The sequence below is a fragment of the Mauremys reevesii genome, linkage group 16 (genome assembly GCF_016161935.1).
Source record: "Mauremys reevesii isolate NIE-2019 linkage group 16, ASM1616193v1, whole genome shotgun sequence".
Lineage (NCBI taxonomy): Eukaryota > Metazoa > Chordata > Testudines > Geoemydidae > Mauremys > Mauremys reevesii.
Window position 1 is genome coordinate 35,827,342 of NC_052638.1, and position 19,308 is coordinate 35,846,649.

Consider the following 19,308-nt stretch of genomic DNA (forward strand, 5'->3'; position numbering starts at 1 on the left):
TTTGCCATCAACTTCATAATCTCCTCCATTTGTTTTAAATTAGACTAATTCTTTTGGGCAGGGGATGTGTCTTACTATGTGATTACACAGTGCTTTGGGTGTCACAAACCTGATTGCGGCCTCTTGGGCTGCAATAATACAATAGTAATGAAAATTCATATTTAGAAAAAACATCCTTATGGGGGCATATACTTTAAAGTGTGTGCACAGTTGTTTGCACCTGCAAACTGGATAGAGACCTGGTCCTGTATGTCCTCACACTTTAGTATACAAAGCCATGTCTATATTAGGAATGTTTTCCAGTATAGCTATATCAATATACTATACTGCCAAAGTGTTCCTATTGTGGAAACAACTTTACCAGCAAAACTGTGCTTTTGCTGATACAGATTAATCCAGCCATTTTACATCCCTGAATGAAATAAGCCATATCAGTAAAAGTGCAGTTTTGAGGATATAAATGTGTCTATACTAGGGGCTTTTGCTGACACAGCGGTCAGATAGATATCACACCTCTTCATACCCCTTACTGCTATAGCTATGCTAACAGAAGTTTGTAATGTAGACATGGTCTTTGTGAACCTCTAATCAAGGAGATTAGGAAGAAGTTTACAATATGGGCAGGTTATTACCTAACTGCCCACTTTGAGGGTTACTTTGCAACTTCCCCTAAAGTGTCTGGTACCAGCCACTGTTGGAGACAGGATACTGGACTACACAGACCACGAGCAATTCCCATATTCCTATAAATTTTCCAAAATCCTTCTAAATAAAGAACTAAATGCAAAGAGTAGTTATAAACATATTCCTAACTCAGTGGCTGTTTCTTTTCTGATTTAATGATATCACTTCATGACAGAATGTTTTGCAGCTTCTCTTATGAAAAATGACAGCAGAGGTTCCATTTTTGAAGTTATACTGGCATTTACAAGTAGATGTGTCACAGTGGGTTACGTTAAGGCAAAGTCAGAAAAAAAAAAAGAAGAGTTTTACTGGAGGATGAAAAAAAAAAGTTTTAAAAAATTGCAATGCCTTGGGAAATCATGAATTGAATAACCTTCTGCTGCTCAAGCAGATGTCCACAAAGGTTAACTCAAAACATGTGAAGGGTTATAGAAATGTATTAAAAACATTCAGTGTTTAAACTGTAAGGGAAAAAAATAGAATATTGCTAAAAAGTTTACTTAGTTCTTTCATAATATTCCCTCTTCCCCCAAATATTTTACTGGCAGCAAAATTAAAAAGACTTTTTCACCATTCCTAAACTGCATCTTTTAGCACATAATGATTGAAAAGATCTTTGTGTTTATTATACAACAGGTTTTCCTTCTCCGCACATTGCTCTCAAATCCACCTGTTTTTCACATAAATAACTTAGCTTACACTGATGGCATGCAGTATCTTACACCAACAAAATTCTTGCTATGCTACACATCTTAAGATGCTGCCACCAACTCACAGGTGACTCAGCACTGCAGTTATTTTGTTGGCCCCTTTGAAGTCACTGTGGATAGAACTGTGCTCCAAACAAAATGTCTGCAGTGAACTCAGACAGCCTTGGAAAGTCCTTCACTTTTAGCTGACCCCAAGATACAGAGCAAACAAATGCAATGAAGGAGTATTATCAGAAAGCTGAGCCCTTCTGCCAAAATTAGGCTGCCAATAATATTGATGATTAGATGTTCCTCTTTTGCCCTGGCTGCCACAGCTGTGCAGAAGAGGTTCCATAAGACAAGTGCTTTGAGGCTGTAATGCACTAGATTCCCCTCATCTGATCGGGTAAACCTTAAACACACATATCCAAGTTCAACAAAGAATCACTGAGTAGTAGACAACATAATGATGAACAGAGTATAAGGACTTAGAGGGAAAGAGGAAGAAAGGGCACTTCCCCTTCAAATTGTCAAAATCAATTGGCTGAAGTCACCTGACCCTGGTTCAGTCAGAGACTGAAATTACCAAGAGGGTAATCATGTAATGAAAAACAGTTAGTTTGATTTATAGGATTGTGTACAGCTTTTTAAGGATGTAAAATATGTAATGGTGGTACAGAACAGAGCCTGTCTGGTCTTGCAGAATTTGACACAGGAAGTTCTCCACATGGAAAAAAAAATCAGTTCTCCCACAAATAAAATGAATACCTGGTAATCCCATTTAACAATCTAAGAATCTTTGTCCAAAATCTAACCCATTTCCAGGTGACTGTACAAAGGTTGTAAACAATGCTAAATTTGGTACTTCAGAGTTCCAAGAAATAACATTATCTCATTAAAAAAGTCATGTTAAACTAAGTATACTTTGCTACTTATTTTGTGTCAACACAACCGCCTGTAATCACCACTGAAAAAGGTAATTTCCATACCTGCTTTAACTGTGAGCCAAGCAGTTAATTATCACAATTTACACAAAAATCACTTCCAAAGATATAACATAAGACCTATCCTGACATTAAATTATGCCAGCATTTCAAAACCTTTCAGGCAAGCCATCAATTTTCCACACCTGCAGGAGAAGTCTATTTCTCCCTTCATACATAAACCCCAACCACTTCCCAACAAAATTACAGATTCATAAAGGTTAGATATCACACTGGAGTACCTAAAAGAAATAATAAATACTAAAACATGTCCATTTCTCCCCTAAGAATGCAGGAGCAATGTTAATGTTATGCTAAATTATTACAGCAATGAGACCGGCTCACACAGTCTCAACGTACTAAATTTTGACACAGCTCTCAATTCTAGCCTATGTACATTTAATTAGGCAGGATTGTGCCATGATCATATAATCCCAATCCAACTTCACACAAATTGCATCCTCCCAGGCAGCACAGGGCGATAAATTCCTGTAGTTTATAGGCACCACAATCACTAATAATGAAGAGTGCTGATGGGGAGCATGTGTAATAAGTGTGGTAAGGTGGAGTTTAACAAGGACAACAGGTAGAAAGGTATGAGAAAAAACTGTGAGCAATGGAAGGAACAAGTGGCAAGAGGAAGAGGAAACAGCAAGAAAGAGGGGGAAGGAAGAGAGAAGAGAAAGAGTAAGAGACATTAGGAGACAAAGAAAGGACAGTAGGGAACCAAAGAGAGATACCTCTTCTCAGCCCTGGTCTACACTATGAGTTTAGGTCAAATTTAGCAGCGTTAGGTTGATTTAACTCTGCACCCATCCACACGACGAAGCCATTTTTGTCGGCTTAAAGGTCTCTTAAAATCAATTTCTGTATTCCTCCCCGACAAGGAGATTAGCACTGAAATTGACCTTGCTGGGTTGAATGTGGGGGTAGAGTGGATGCAATTTGACGGTATTGGCCTCCAGGAGCTATCCCAGAGTGCTCCATTGTGACCGCTCTGGACAGCACTCTCAACTGAGATGCACTGGCCAGGCAGACAGGAAAAGCCCCATGAACTTTTGAATTTCATTTCCTGTTTGGCCAGCGTGGCGAGCTCAGAGGTGACCATGGAGTCCCAGAATCGCAGAAGAGCTCCAGCATGGACTGAATGGGAAGTACTGGATCTGATCGCTGTATGGGAAGAGGAATCCATGCTATCAGAACTCCGTTCCAAAAGATGAAATGCCCAAATATTTGAAAAAAATCTCCAAGGGCACGAAGGACAGAGACTATAACAGGAACCCGCAGCAGCGCCGCGTGAAATTTAAGGAGCTCGCGCAAGCCTACCAAAGAACCAGAGAGGCAAATGGTCGCTTCGAGTCAGAGCCCCAGACATGCCACTTCTATGAGCTGCATGCCATTCTAGGGGGTGCCCCTACAACTACCCAACCCCTGTGTGTGCACTCCGTCAATGGATTCTCACGCAACAGGGATGGGAATTTTGGGGACGAGGAAGATGAGATTGAAGATAGAGCACAGAAAGCAAGCAGAGAAACCGTTTCCCCCAACAGCCAGGAACTGTTTATCACCCTGGAGCCAGTACCCTTCCAACCCACCCAAGGCAGGCTCCCAGACCTTGAAGGTGGAGAAAGGACCTTTGTAAATATAATACATGGTTTAAAAGCAAGCATGTTTAATGATTAATTTGCCCTGAAGACTTGGATGCATTCGCGGCCAGTACAGCTACTGGAAAAGTCTGTTCACGTGTATGGGGATGGAGCGGAAATCCTCCAGAGACATCTCAATGAAGCTCTCCTGGACGTACTCCCAAAGCCTTTGCAAAAGGTTTCTGGGGAGGGTAGCCTTATTCCGTCCTCCATGGTAGGACACTTTACCACGCCAGGCCAGTAGCATGTAGTCTGGAATCATTGCATAACAAAGCATGGCAGTGTATGGTCCCAGTGTTTGCTGGCATTCAAGCAACATCCGTTCTTTATCTCTCTGTGTTATCCTCAGGAGAGTGATATCATTCATGGTCACCTGGTTGAAATAGGGGAATTTTATTAAGGGGACATTCAGAGGAGGCTGTTCCTGGCTGGGCTGTTTGCCTGTGGCTGAACAGAAATCATCCCCACTGTTAGCCACGCGGTGGGGGGAGGGGTGATGCAATCATTCCAAAGAACTGGGTGTGTAGGAGGGGGTTTAGTTGGGTTTGTGCTGCACATTAAAAAGAGAGGCTGTGGTTTTCGGGTTAAATGGCCAACCCAAAGGGTGGTTGGTATGGGAAATGAGGGCACTGTTGTTTGAAACCATTCCCACATTATGAAGGTTAAAGAAGCCAAAAGACTGTGGCTTACCATGTCTGCCTGCAAGCCAAATTCTGTTACCCACCGGCCCTGCCTGTGAGATCTCTCACACCAAACCAGCAGGCCCTCAATATAATAGGCTACGTAATGTTAACAGCTTGGTTCACTGTGAAAGAGTCTACCCATTGTTCTCTAAAATGTGTCTTTTTAAATACTACTCTCCCTTTTTTTTTTTCCTCCCGCACCTGCAAATGTTTCAACGCTCCCCCTATCATCTTCATCCCAGAGACTAGCAAAGATTAGAAGGCAAAAAAAATGCTCTCACGATGAAATGTTCTCTGAGCTCATGCAGTCCTCCCACACTGAAAGGGCCCGGCAGAATGCGTGGAGGCAGACAGTGTCAGAGTGCAGGAAAGCACAAAATGAACGCGAGGACAGGAGGGACGCGCAAGAGGATAGGTGGCGTCAGTGTGATGAAGGGAGGCAGGAAGCAATGCTGAGGCTACTGGAGGATCAAACTGGTATGCTCCAGCGTATGACTGAGGTGCAAGAAAGGCATCAGAAGCACAGACCGCCGCTGCAGCCCCTGTGTAACCAACCATCCTCCTCCCCAAGTTCCATAGCCTCCTCACCCAGACACTGTGGAGGGGCCTCCGGGCACCCAACCACTCCACCCCAGAAGGCTGCCCAAGCAACAAAAAGCTGGCATTCAGTAAGTTTTGAAATGCAGCGTGGCCTTGTCCTTCCCTCCTCTCCCACCCCTCCCTGGCTACCTTGGAGTTATCCCCTGATTTGTGTGACAAATTAATAAAGAATGCATGAATTTGAAACAACAACGACTTTATTGCCTCTGAAAGTGGTGATAAAGTGGAGAGGGGAGGGCGGTTGGCTTACAGGGAAGTAGAGTGAACCAAGGGGGCGGGTTTTCATCGAGGAGAAACAAACAGAACTGTCACACCATAGCCTGGCCAGTCATGAAACTGGTTTTCAAAGCTTCTCTGATGAGCAGCGCGCCCTGCTGTGCTCTTCTAACTGCCCTGGTGTCTGGCTGCACGTAATCAGCGGCCAGGCAATTTGCCTCAACCTTCCATCATGCCATAAATGTCTCCCACTTACTCTCACAGATATTGTGGAGCGCACAGCAAGCAGTAATAACAATGGGAATATTGGTTTCGCTGAGGTCTAACCAAGTCAGCAAACTGCACCAGCACGCTTTTAAACGTACTGACTCCTGTCCAGGGTGCTTGTGTATGGCTTCATAAGCCATGGAATTAAGGGGAAGGCTGGGTTCCCAAGGATAACTATAGGCATTTCAACATCCCCAATGGTTATTTTCTGGTCCCTTGCTGCAGCAGTTCACACAGACCAGAGTTCCTAAAGATGCCAGCATCATGAACCTTTCCCAGCCATCCCACGCTGATGTTGGTGAAACGTCCCTTGTGATCCACCAGTGCTTGCAGCACTACTGAAAAGTACCCCTTGCGGTTTATGTACTGGCTGCCTTGGTGCTCCAAGACAGAGATATGTGTTCCGTCTATTGCCCCACCACAGTTAGGGAATCCCATTGCAGCAAAATCATCCACTACAACCTGTATATTTCCCAGAGTCACTACCCTTGATAGCAGCAGCTCAGTGATTGTGTTGGCTACTTAGATCACAGCAGCCCCCACAGTAGATTTGCCCACTCCAAATTGATTCCTGACTGACAGGTAGCTGCCTGGCGTTGCAAGCTTCCAGAGGGCTATCGCCACTCGCTTGAGAACTGTGAGGGCTGCTCTCATCTTGGTATTCTTGCACTTCAGGGCAGCGGAAAGCAAGTCACAAAGTTCCATGAAAGTGCCCTTACGCTTGCGAAAGTTTTGCAGCCACTGGGAATCATCCCAGACCTGCAACACTATGCGGTCCCACCAGTCTGTGGTTGTTTCCCAGGCCCAGAATCGGCATTCCATGGAATGAACCTGCCCCATTACCATCATGATGTCCAAATTGCCAGGAACTGTGCTTTGAGAGAAGTCCACGTCCATATCACTCTCGTCACCGCGCTGCCGTCACCTTCTCGCCTGCTTTTGAAGTTTCTGGTGCTGCATATACTGCAGGATAACGCGTGTGGTGTTTACAGTGTTCATAACTGCTGCGGTGATCTCAGTGGGCTCCATGCTTGCTGTAGTATGGCGTCTGCAGGAAAGCAGAGTGCCAGTGGAAGTGGTCGTTCGATGACGATGGTTTACAGTCCTACTGTACCATCTGCTGCCAGCTGCACCCAGGACACAACAGCGGTGGCTGACCTGAGTGGGCTGCACGCTTGCCATGGTATGGCGTCTGCATGGAAAAAAGGCGTGAAACGATTGTCTGCGTTGCTTTCACGAAGGGAGGGAGGGGGGCCTGATGACATGTACCCAAAACCACCCATGACAATGTTTTTGCCCCATCAGGCATTGGGAGCTCAACCCAGAATTCCAATGGGCGGCGGAGACTCTGAGAACTGTGGGATAGCTACCCACAGTGCAATGCTCCAAAAGTCAACGCTAAACTCAGTACTGTGGACGCACTCTGCTAACTTAATGCACTTAGTGGGGGGGACACACAATCAACTGTATAAAATCAATTTCTAAAAAATCGACTTCTATAAAATCGACCTAATTTCGTAATGTAGACATACCCTCAGAGACAAACAACTGGCTCTAATAATCTTCTACGACCCATCTCCTTCTTGCCAACAACCTACCCAAATTACATAATAGAAAGGGGAGGAACGATGTGAGTGGAGAAGAGGGGCCACAGAAGTCATCAGACAAAAAAAAATGAAAGCATAGCCCTTCATTTTAAATGCTGTCAAATTTCACAAATTCTAGCACTGAGCCCTTCTCCACCTATTAGTTATGCAGACATGTTCGCAAAATTTTGTCTCGGTTTATTAATGCTGCTTAAATGGCCTTTGATTAAACGTCATCCTTCCCCTCAATATCTTGCAGAGTTAAATTAGGATCTTTGGCCAGGTAGCTACATGCAAGGTGACTTCAGCAGTCCTAGTTGATAGGTTGATATAAAAAAATCCTACTGCACACAAAGGAGTTGTTCTTACCAAAAATTTTCTGAAGCTGACACAGAACAATGTTCTATTAAGTAACGTCTATACGCTTACAAAAAGATTTTTTGAAATGTTATTTTTTTTCTTATCCTTTCAGTAGACATACTGATCCTTTGTGCACCTGGGTGTTTATGTTGTCAGCATACCATTTTACACTAAAGTAAACAAAGCTATACTTTGATCTTAAACGAGAAATGTTGCTGAAAATTCAGGACAAGAAAAAGCTTTTGATTACTAAGTCCCCTCCATTATTTTCATTGAATATAGCCAATGTAACAGGCTGAGCTTCTGATTTTGTAAGACTGGAAACACAATACATCTGTTTAAAAACAAGTGATCTTAATCTACAAGAACTGGTTAGAATTAGCCTGTTTGAAGTTGGTTAGAAATCACAGACTGATTAGTGAGGTGTCATTCATTCAGTCTGAGTTTCAGAACAAAAACTGGATTTAAGATGATAATACCTTATTTTGATTGCTATGATTCAAAAAAAATATTTTAATATAAATGCTCCTGGTATCCTACTGAGTAAGCCCCTTTCTCTCCTTGCCCCTGCCCAATTTTTTTTTTTTTACCATATTTCATACTGAAAATTAAATCTTTTCAGAATATAGTGTGCTCTATGAGAGAAACATTCATAAAATATAATAACTAGTAAACTGTGATCATTAAGTTGCTAGTTTATTGATTTAAAGGGTGTATTCATCCCAGGAAAGACAATATGCACCTAGAAATGTCATTACTATGACATTTTAAATATTTATTATTCCTTCACCTGCAGCTTTAATTTCCTTTAGGAAGCTAGTAATTCTGTTTCTGCAGTTGAGAGAAGAAGGAAATCATGACTGCCATGGATGCGCTTTTGGCACCATAGAAAAGAGAAAGGACAAGTGGATTAATAATTTTTGTTTTTCCAACATTACTGGATACGGACCTATATTTTCTTGACTTTAATGAGTCAAAAGGCTTCCATTTATAAGAGTCTGGCCTAACAGTAGTTCTGTAATTACCTAGAGCTCCAGTCAAGGCAGAGGACCCAGTTGTGCTAGGTGCTGAATAAAAAACAAAACAAAAACAAACAAAAACAAAAAAACCCTAAACTCTCTGTCCCAGACAGATGTAATAAACAAAAAAAGTAGAGGTGCAAGGTAACAGGAGAACAGTTATGCATAACTAAGAAGGCCAACGGGACAAACATGAACACGATGTTGCACTGAAACACTGTGGTGAAACATGATGATCTATTTTAGTATCAGCAGTATGTTGCATTTTGTTATTTAAAAACAAACAAAAATGTTGACATTCTGAAAGTGAGGTTTGCAGGACTGCTTCATCACCCTGCAAATGTGAGATAGTCCCAGAAATACTAGGATGGGTGGAAACTATTGCGGGGTAGTTTAAAACACTCAAACACCTGGAGAGCACAGTAATGAATGATACTCACAGTGTTTCTAGTGGGTTCCTCCAGGGATTAGTTCTTGGCCATACACTCTTTAACATTTTTCTCAATGACCTGGAAGGGGACATAAAATCATCCCTGATAAAGTCTGCAGATGACCCAAAAATTGGGGGAATGGTAAATAATTATCAGTGACGTGTCCTCTTCCAGAGAGCTTTGGATCTCTTGGTAAGCTGGGCACAAGCAAACAATATATGTGTTTCAATATGGGTAAATATAAATGCATCTGTCTATGAACAAAGAACGTAGGCCACACTTACAGGATGAGGGACTCTATCCTGAGAAGCAGTGACTGAAAAAGATTTGGGTGTTGTGGTGGATAACTGCCTGTACATGAACTCTCGGTGAGACAGTGTGGCCAAAAGAACTAATCAGGTCCTTGGATGCATGAACAGGGGACTCTTGAAGAGGAGGAAAGAGGTTATTATACCTCTGCACTTGGCACTGGTAAGACTGCTGCTGGAATAGCGTGTCCAGTTCTGGTGTCCACAATACAAGAGGATGTTGACAAACTGGAGAGGGCTCAAAGAAGAGCCATGAAAACCACTCAAGGATTACAAATATGCCTTATAGTGATTGAGCTTCTTGAATCTATCTAGTTAGCTTAACAAAGAGGGGTCTCTTGATTACAGTCTATAAATACCTATACATGGGGAATATATATTTAACAATGGGCTCTTCAGTTTAGCAGAGAAAACATAACCCAATACAATGGCTGGAAGTTGAAGCAAGTCAAATTCAGACTGGAAATAAGGCATACATTTTTAACAGTAAAGGTAATTAACCACTGGAACAGTTTCCTAAGTGTCATGGGGAATTCTCCATCACTAGCATTTTTAATATCGAGACTGGTTGTTTTTCTAAAAGACACGCTCCAGGAATAATTTAGGGAAGTTCTAGGGTCTGTGTTTTATTGAGGAGGTCAGACTAGATGATCACAATGGTCCCTTCTGGTGTTGGAATCTATTAATCTTGCTTGCCTACAGAATTTTATAAGATTCTTGTGACAGTTTCCAATATTGTAAGATCATCATCATCTGGGACTATTTAAAACTTGAAAAGAAATGGTTAAGAATGGTAGTTCTTTAAGTGTTTAAACATTCCTTCTTAAAGTTTGGCTGTAAAAGGTGTTATGTGAGGAGATAGAAAAGTGCGAAGCAAAATTTCATGAGCCAATTAAAGTCTGCAAGTCAACTAGCATCTTGGCACTACAGGAAAATAAAATAGCTAGAACCCAAATAAGGAAGAGTTGTTTTTACAAAGATAAATAAATAAATAAAAAAGTCAGATGTGGGATTAAAAAGTGGCTTTTCATAGATTCATAGAGTTGAATTTGTCTGACTTTAGCTTTCTGACATTGGTTCCCTTTGATACCCGTTATTTTTTAAATGGTTTTCATTCAAAATCATGGAGACAAACCAAAATACTGTTCTGAGGTGGAAAAAGTGAGATGCCTTCTTGTAGGCAAGGAGAATATTTCACTGCAACAGAAAAGTAGTGGATATGGCAGCAGAAACAAAACTCTCTTTCCAGAGCTTCACACAGAGTAAGAATACCCCTATGGTATGGGGAAAGAGGCTAACTGAACACATCATATATATTGTCATTGATTGCCCATGTGGCTAGAATAAGATACAATGAGGCAGCTTTACAACGGGGCACCAGAAGGAGAAAAAAGGTGGTTGTCTGTGAATCTGAAATTTCAAGAAATCAATGAACCTGCTGCATCATTCGTTCAATACCTTAAAAAGGTTTCACTTTATTTAATGCCAAAAAGCTGAAAGAGGACAACATACAAATTAAAATAGCATATCATCTATTTGCTACACACTGTTCCGTTACATGGCAACACTGCCAAAATTAGGTCACCTTTCTTACAAACAGCACAATTATGTAGGCGTACCATGCATCTCATTTATTTAATACTCTTCTTGGTAAAGTACGTTGAAAGGCTAACTGTATATACATTCCTAATTTTTGTCACACTGTAATATAAACAATTTTTCAGTACATTAATTCCAAACTTCTTGTGTATATCTCCAACAAAATCATGCTTTCTTGAGTAATAATGCTGCATAGCAGCATGTGGCATTTTAATGATGGGCAAAGGAGGCCATCGTTCCAACCTCTATCAGAGAAGGCAACACTTCCAACATACTCAAAGTCAACTATTGTTAATCATGTTACATGCAATGACAGAAGAATCTGTCATGATATAGTAGGAATATCTGGGACAGTACATTTTCAGCACACTGAGCCTTGGTAATCTGGGTTTTAGCACCTACATTACTCCATATCTACACAAATGACCCATCAAGCTACCCTGGCAAAAGATGCTTTATCTACACAGATAATCTGTGCATCACCACAAAGCCCAAGGAGTTTGGAATATTAGACTGTACTCTGGTGAATACACTAAACACCCTAGACAAGTACTGTGCAGCCAACCAACTGTATGTAAGCCCAGCAAAGATGCAAGACAGTGCATTCCATCTCAAAAAACAAGTTGCCAAATGTGAATTCAAGGGCAGCTGGCTTGGGACAAAACTTACTCATTCCATAAATCCTATATACCTTGGTGTTACTCTCGACTGCACACTCTCCTTTAGAGATCATATTGAGAAAACTAAAGCCAAGGTTAGCAGATGAAACAACATTCTCAGCAAGCCAGCTCCCAATAGTCAAGAACCTACCACTCAGTGCAGATCAGCTCTGGACTACATGGTACTGCCTTAAATGACTCCGCACTGGAGTTGGCCAGTCTAGAGATGCGATGACCAAGAGATGCTGTGACTGTGGCAGAGAGCCTCAAAATACGAAGCATCTCCTGCGATGCCAGCTGTTAAGCACACATGCTGTTCCAGTGACCTGGAGGATTGCAGTGAGATCACATGTGCACAGACGTGATGGGAAGCAGTATTGAGACATGATAAAAGATCTAAATTACTCACATGAATCTGTCAAATTCTCAGTGGTTTTCCTACAGCATTTATTTAAATAATTTAGTTTCCAGCATCACCAAAAATTTTAAGCACTACCTCATCAGACTTTTAGGAGAACACACATTCTATAAAGCAGGTGAAATAGTTCCACATTCAGCAACATTTGCAGAGGGGAGAGTATTTTTGTTTAAACAAATATGGTTTAAACATCTGATCTACAGGAATGACAGTCTGGCAACAATGACAAGTTAGGTATATTGAGTAATGATTAAATATATTTTCATGCTTCTGTTTTCCACACAGTGTGACTATTCAATAAATTCTAAGAAATTTATCTTTCAATTTCTGCAAGAGAATGGGAGTTTACCAATTCTGTAAATGTTAATTAAAAAGAAATATGGATCTCTTTGTAACTTAACTAGTTACAAAGCTGCCCTAAGTGTACTGTAAAATTCCATCCATCCCCTCTGGAATATCCATGACTAAGACATTTGTTTCATTTGAATGAATAGCATTTGCTGACTCTTCCTTCCTAATCATTAGGTGAGCTGACACCTTGACTTGTTCCCTTGGTCACAAACCTTTCTTTTCAAGCAAATCAGCATCATTTTGGCCCCTTTGCTATTCATTACATTAAATTTGAGCTGTGTAGTAGCCAGTGGAGCCGCAACAGACTGAGATGTTTTACATTCAATACAGTGCTGCTATATCTATATTATTTCTTTCTGAAGAAAGCTCAATCATTTTCTTCTTGATTCTACTCAAGTTTGTGATTATCCAACTCATATATAACTTCCTGAATACAACAACAAACAGGTTGTTGGGAAACTTTTTAAGTGCTCTTCTGACATACTTAGCCTTTTTCATCTTTCTAATAATAAAACTTTCTGGAAAACATAAGCTGAAATGAAGCCCAAGTTTTTCAGTCTGAGGCAATTAAGAACTTGGAATTTCACAAAAATTCCCCCAGACAAAGAGAAAATGTTTCATAAATCATTTTGAACAAGCTTTCAACTCAGTTTGTAGTCTACTTAAAGGTTATTCTTTTATGACATTAGAACAGATTGAAACAGTAAAACTGATGGCCACCCCCTGTGCCATTTAAATTTAAAAAACACTGAATACGCAAATATTTCACTCATATATAGAGCTTTTCATCGGTAGATCTCAAAGTGCTTTACAAAGAAAAGTAATAAATTGACAAATATTTATGTACTGACAAATATTTGTCAAATATTTATGTAACATCCTTCAACACGTATGAATACAAAACATAATTATAGATGTGTGTTGTGAGGTCTAAAATTAATGTCAAGTTTTTTCCATTTTACAGGTTGATTTTCAATTGCTAACAATCCCTCCCCTCCCATCCCAATCTCTTCATTTTTGGGTTGAAATCAGTCACATCTGTTCTCAGTTTGATTCATTGTTTGGGTTTTTATTCTGTTATTTTTTAAGATTAAGCAAAAACGTTTCAGTTGTCTGAAAACCAAGATGGTGAAAAAAATATAATTCATACAATCCCCTATTTATTTATTTTTATAATGTTAGTTAGTGACCTTTTTCAGACAGCACTAGTATTTCCACAGTGGGGAATATTAGAATCTTTAAAACCTTACTTCAAGAAATCTCATTATACTTATTCCATAATGCAAATCCATCAGAAATATTTCTATTTCCAACACATTGGCAAGAATTTATTTGAAATAATTTTCTCTTGCATACTTCAAACATGAAGGTTTGGGGCTTTTTTGAGAGAAAAAAGTGTTCCTTCTGCTCACTTATTTTGGTTTTCATCAAATATATTTCCCTATTACCTCTGATCTAAAAACTAGTTACAGAACAGACCAAGAGTAACAGAAAATAGCTCATAGCCATCCATCACAAGGGCTTTTACAAATCATGATTACACAATCAAAATCTTCAGCACACTGATACATAAAAGCACAGTGACTGTATTCCAAAATAAACACATTGTTCGGAAGCACTGTGTACAGATGATCAATTTGTTCCTAAAATTTTCCAGATTCCAATACACAATTAAATTATAGCTCCAGTATTCTGCCAAATGCTCAGCTATCAGGTTCTCACTAATTTTTACATTTAAACATTTTCAAGATGGCAACATCCAGAACATGGTCACTTCCTTAGGAAATTAAAAGTTACAGAGGCTTGAAATTAAGTGATTTTGAATTAATCAAATATAGTGGAGTGTAAACAAATAAATAATAGTACATATTTTCCCACATTGTCATTATACCCTTTGTTTATTCTCCCCAAGGATTATTTTTTTAAATCAAGGCATGAGAATAATATTACAGCCTAATAATATTAATATCTATGGGAATGACACCCAGCAAGTAGAGCAAAACACAGCAATTTAGTTTGGCACTTAACATGAGCAAGCTAAACTTTTAATAAGACAACTTCCTAAGTGCCTGTCTAAAGCCAAAATTAAAATGTTTAATGCCTATAATGCTTGGATTTTGAATTTCTCTGTAACAACACTATGAATCCCAATTCAGGACACCAAAGGATTTCTAACTTTGTAGGGTCTAATTCGGTAAGTTGCTGAGAATCTTCAGCTGTCATTAAAATCAAGGGAGAACACCACTTTGCATGACAGGGTTGTAACACTGTCTGTAAATTTCACTCCCCATCTTTTCCAGATACTTTTGTGATTAAGTTCTTTAGTCTCCACATCTACGAAGAGATACAGTGAAACCCCGCTATAACGCGAATTCGGATATAACGCAATCATAAGGTGGCTCCAGCTGCCACCGAAGCAAAAATAAGAAAAAGAAAAGAAAAGAAATGTGCCTTCCCCACTGCCTCTTTCTCCTGCCGCCTCCCCCGCTTCCCCTTTTGGCAAGAAGAGCCATTTTCCTCCAAAGCTGCTCCTCGCTCTTCCTCTGCCCCTTGCACATCTCCCCTGCTCTCCCCACGTGTTTCCCTCTCTTGCTGCATGGCTGAGAGCCCCCGTTGCTGGAGCAGGCTGACAGTTGGGAAGGATGCTACAGAAACAGTTGCATGAACTTTGCTCTGAATATCAGCAACTCCTCAGTGTCAAACTCTGCACTCGGCTCTCCGGGTGGAGGGGAGTCAGCTGAGCGCCTTTGTACAACTCCCTCGAGAGCCGCTCCAGCCCCAGTCTGCCAGGTCCCAAAACTCCAGTTTTCAAAGTCCAAATCCTGCCATTCTCAGGCTGGTTCTGGCTCGTTTAATAGGTTGATTAGCTTGTGCTGTCACTAATTATTGCTACACCCTTTCAGTTACTGTTATGGGCAGTTCGCAAATGCAAGTCGTTTTCTGCCCAAGAGAAACTGACCAGCTTGAAATGGTAAATTTTCATAACCCCTCTATAACGTGACCCTGCATTTATCACGATTATCATGTTATAGCGGGGTTTCACTGTAGTTACAGTGAAAAAGAGGCCTGTTTGCCTCTCAGGCATTAAACATCCCTACATTTAAATTGGTAGTTTTGCACTGAAACTTTTCAGTACCATCTTGAAAAAAAGCAAACGTGACTGCATTTTTAATATTTTAATTTTGTTGAATAAAACTTTACTTTTAATAAGTTGATAACATAAGTGTCTGATCTAACACCAAGTTCATACAGAAGTTGATCCTGGAATAGAAAGCCAAATTTTTCCATAACCCACAACAGATTCTGGGCAACGCCTGGGAACGTAAGTGCCTGACCACATGCCAAGGTTGCTTAAATATTAACCTAATAAAATGAGAAGTCAGGATTTCCTAATGCCTCTCTCAGTAAGAGTATTGTTTAATACTAAACATTTCTTATACTATTAATGCTTTCACTATATTTTATCTACCTTGCTTACAGTTCAAAGCAATTGTTTAGTGCAACACTAAGGATCAATGCATTATTCTTTTGTTTAAATTCTTTACAAAACTAACTGACCCATTAAAGTTCAACTACTTCACGATGTATATGATTCTGATTAAAATAGGAGTCAGAATATATGTACTTCTGATAGCCCCAATTTATGTAAGGACTTATGTATCTGTGTGTATATGCTCCAATACTCTATCTCACTAAACTAACACTTCCAAAAATGTTAATTCAGCTTAATAGGAAGAACAGATCCTCCAACAGTTATTCCTAACAGCTACAAGAAAAATAAACTCTTCTCCAAGAGTCTAGAATAGTTAAAGGTGGACGTGTTTGTTACAACAGGTAAAATAGCAGACACATGGAGACATTTTATTTACAATTACAACACAACTGAAAGCTCAAATCCATTAGTGCTTTCACATGCTATTTCTAAATTCTTATAACAATCCATACTCCACATCAATTATTTGGGTTCACAATACAGTGCTACTCTATTATAATTAGAGGTGGTTGGGAAATTTTAAAAAGGGAAGATTTCTGTGTGCGCGCACACATACACACACTCCATTTTTTGGATCAGCTCTAGTTAGAATAGGAGACATGTTGATCAGTTAGTTGTTCACCTTGCAGTGAAACATTTGTAACAATGCAAAGAAATTGCAAATGATAAATAAATAGCTGCAATTACTTTAATAAATAAACCTAGACTTATCTGCAATATTCTATTCCACAGTTCTCTGTACTATACCAAAATACTACATTCTAGACCAACGTAGAAACTAAATATCTATACTAAGAGTTCAACTTTGACGGTTTAAAACAATCAGGTAAAGAAAAGACATTTTGGAGGAGGAGGAGGAGGAGGAGTTGTACCCTGGACTTGGACCACCAGGGGTCTTATTTTACACCTTCTACATCAGCTTCTAACCTCATTATTTTCAAAATCTGAACCTCAAACATCTAATTTATTAGTTGCCAAAAACAAAGAAGAGGGGTATGTATATCTATCTATCTATGACAAAACATACTATAATGCACTGAGAAAAAAATCTGCATTCAGATAAGAGAAATCCCTTGTAACTATGTCAGCTAAGAGGTATTTTGCTAAAGAAAGCTACCAAATGAGTTGAAGAGAGACACATATTTCTTAAAAAACAGAAAATCAAGGAGCCAATATTAAGTTTTAGTGACGATTTACTAAATACAGTTTGGAAAAAACTTTTTCAGCCCTTAGAAAGTCATCAAAGACTTAATGGGAATCCATGGCAGCTCTACATCTTGAGTAATGAGGCAAGTGACTACTTGAAAAAAGAGGGACTTCAGCAGGACAAAACCCCAAAGTGTAATTTACCACACCTACCTGTAGTTCTTTAACAACTCGTTTGATGAGATGAGTCCCCAGTTCTACACCCTGAAGTCCCTGCTGAGTCAAACTGATTGAATAGAAAATGGCTGTAGTAATTTTGTTCATATCTTCTGTTTCTAGAGGGGGAACCTCTTTCACTATGGCCTGTGAAAGAAGAATTAAAAAATTAGTAAGAGTTACCATCACCACAAGACTTATTTTACTACTTTCTAATTTATTAATAACGACACTTTTTCCATTCTCTTACTGTATTCAATCTATTGAGACAAAGTCAAGTTCTAGCACAGTATAAAAGATATTCTAATCACCACATCCTGCACTCCGAATCCCCCCTGACCGTTCCTCTGCCTAGGAGCAGCAGGGACATGTTGCCGCTTCCAGGGAGCCACGAAGGGAGCCTTCGCCAACCAGACTTTCACTGAAGACCAGAAATGCTGGTTGGTAAAGATAACACAGCTTTTACTGTACTCTGAAAGCTAGCTCTCTCACCATTACTATAGAAGGCGGCAGAACGTGAGGGGGGTGGGGAGAGGGCGGCAAGAGACCGACCACCCATTACTGGCAGGTATCATTAACACAACCACCAAAATAGAATTTTTCTTCAATGAACAAAGATTCCTGCCACTTATTCTAAAACTGTATTACAATTCACATTACATCATTCACTAGAGTTATTCTTGAAAAAATAAGTAGTATCATTAGTAGCACCAAGAATTTAACTTGGATTTTCAAAATGAGAGTTTAACACAGACTTCTGATCCATTCTGAACCAACTTTTAAAAACAAGCCTATTTAGCAATTTAAACATTAGAGTAGGTATGGAATATGCTGACTGTACCTGGATGCTGCTGGAGATTTCATTGGTTAGTGCTACATGCAAGACTATCAATGGTTCCCCGGGGATTGCACAGTGGGCAAAAAAGTAGCACCTTCTATATGACCCAACTCGACGCTTCATATCAATCCAGTTTCTGACAGGATGCACTGCTTCAGAGCTGAATAGGAGGTTAAAAAACTTAAGATTTTCATCTAAAAAAACAGAATTCACACAACCCACTGTCTCAACCCAATGCTGTTCCCATTAATGTCAATGGCAAAACTCTTATTGACATCAGTAGGGCAAGATCAGGCTATAAATGAGAAAATAAAATTCACCCTCAAACTGTAACATAACAGATTTTGTAAAATATCTCTCACATACACACACCCTGTCTGTCTGTCTGTCTATAGGCTTCTCTGGAACGTAAGTTCCAACTTGCAGTTTGTATTTTGCAGAGGAGACCAGATTAGATTACTGTGCCACTGAGTCATTGAAAGACCTTGGGTACATCACATCCCCGCAGGCATCAGTTTCTACAACAGTACAACAGAGATCACCCTTGTAAAGAACTTTGAAAGCTTTGGATGAAAAGCACTACATTAAGCACAAAATGGTTCCTCCTAATATTACTGTCTATCCCAGTGGTTCCCAAACTTGTTCTGCCGCTTGTGCAGAGAAAGCCCCTGGTGGGCCGGGCCGGTTTGTTTACTGGCCGCGTCCGCAGGTTTGGCCGATCGCGGCTCCCACTAGCCGTGGTTCATTGCTTCAGGCCAATGGGAAGCGGCGCGGGCAGAGGGACATACTGGCCACCGCTTCCAACAGCTCCCATTGGCCTGGAGCAGCAAACCACGGCCAGTGGAAGCCGCGATCGGCCAAACCTGCAGACGCGGCTGGTAAACAAACCGGCCCGGCTCACCAGGGGCTTTCCCTGCACAAGCAGCGGAACAAGTTTAGGAACCACTGGTCTATCCTAATGGAATGCTATTTTCAAATACATTTAAAAATCAAACCTCCTCATCCCATCCGATTGCTAATACTTTTGTTGCATGTGCACAGAATGGTGTCATTTTTAGAAAAGGAAATCTAGATATTAGTGAAAGGATTTTATAAATTAATATTTCAAAAGGATTC

At 40.2% G+C, this 19,308-nt stretch overlaps 1 protein-coding gene across 2 annotated transcripts in view; it reads right to left on the bottom strand.

Annotated features, from left to right (window-relative positions):
- MLYCD (malonyl-CoA decarboxylase) overlaps nt 1-19,308 on the bottom strand; it is a 49,576-nt gene that overhangs the window by 13,185 nt on the left and 17,083 nt on the right. For both annotated transcript variants that reach the window (XM_039503581.1, XM_039503580.1), the window contains 2 exons: nt 18,196-18,352; nt 17,352-17,501 (listed from right to left, as the gene is read on the bottom strand). In XM_039503581.1, coding sequence (XP_039359515.1) covers nt 17,352-17,501; nt 18,196-18,352 — 307 coding nt within the window. The remainder of the gene's footprint in view (nt 1-17,351; nt 17,502-18,195; nt 18,353-19,308) is intronic.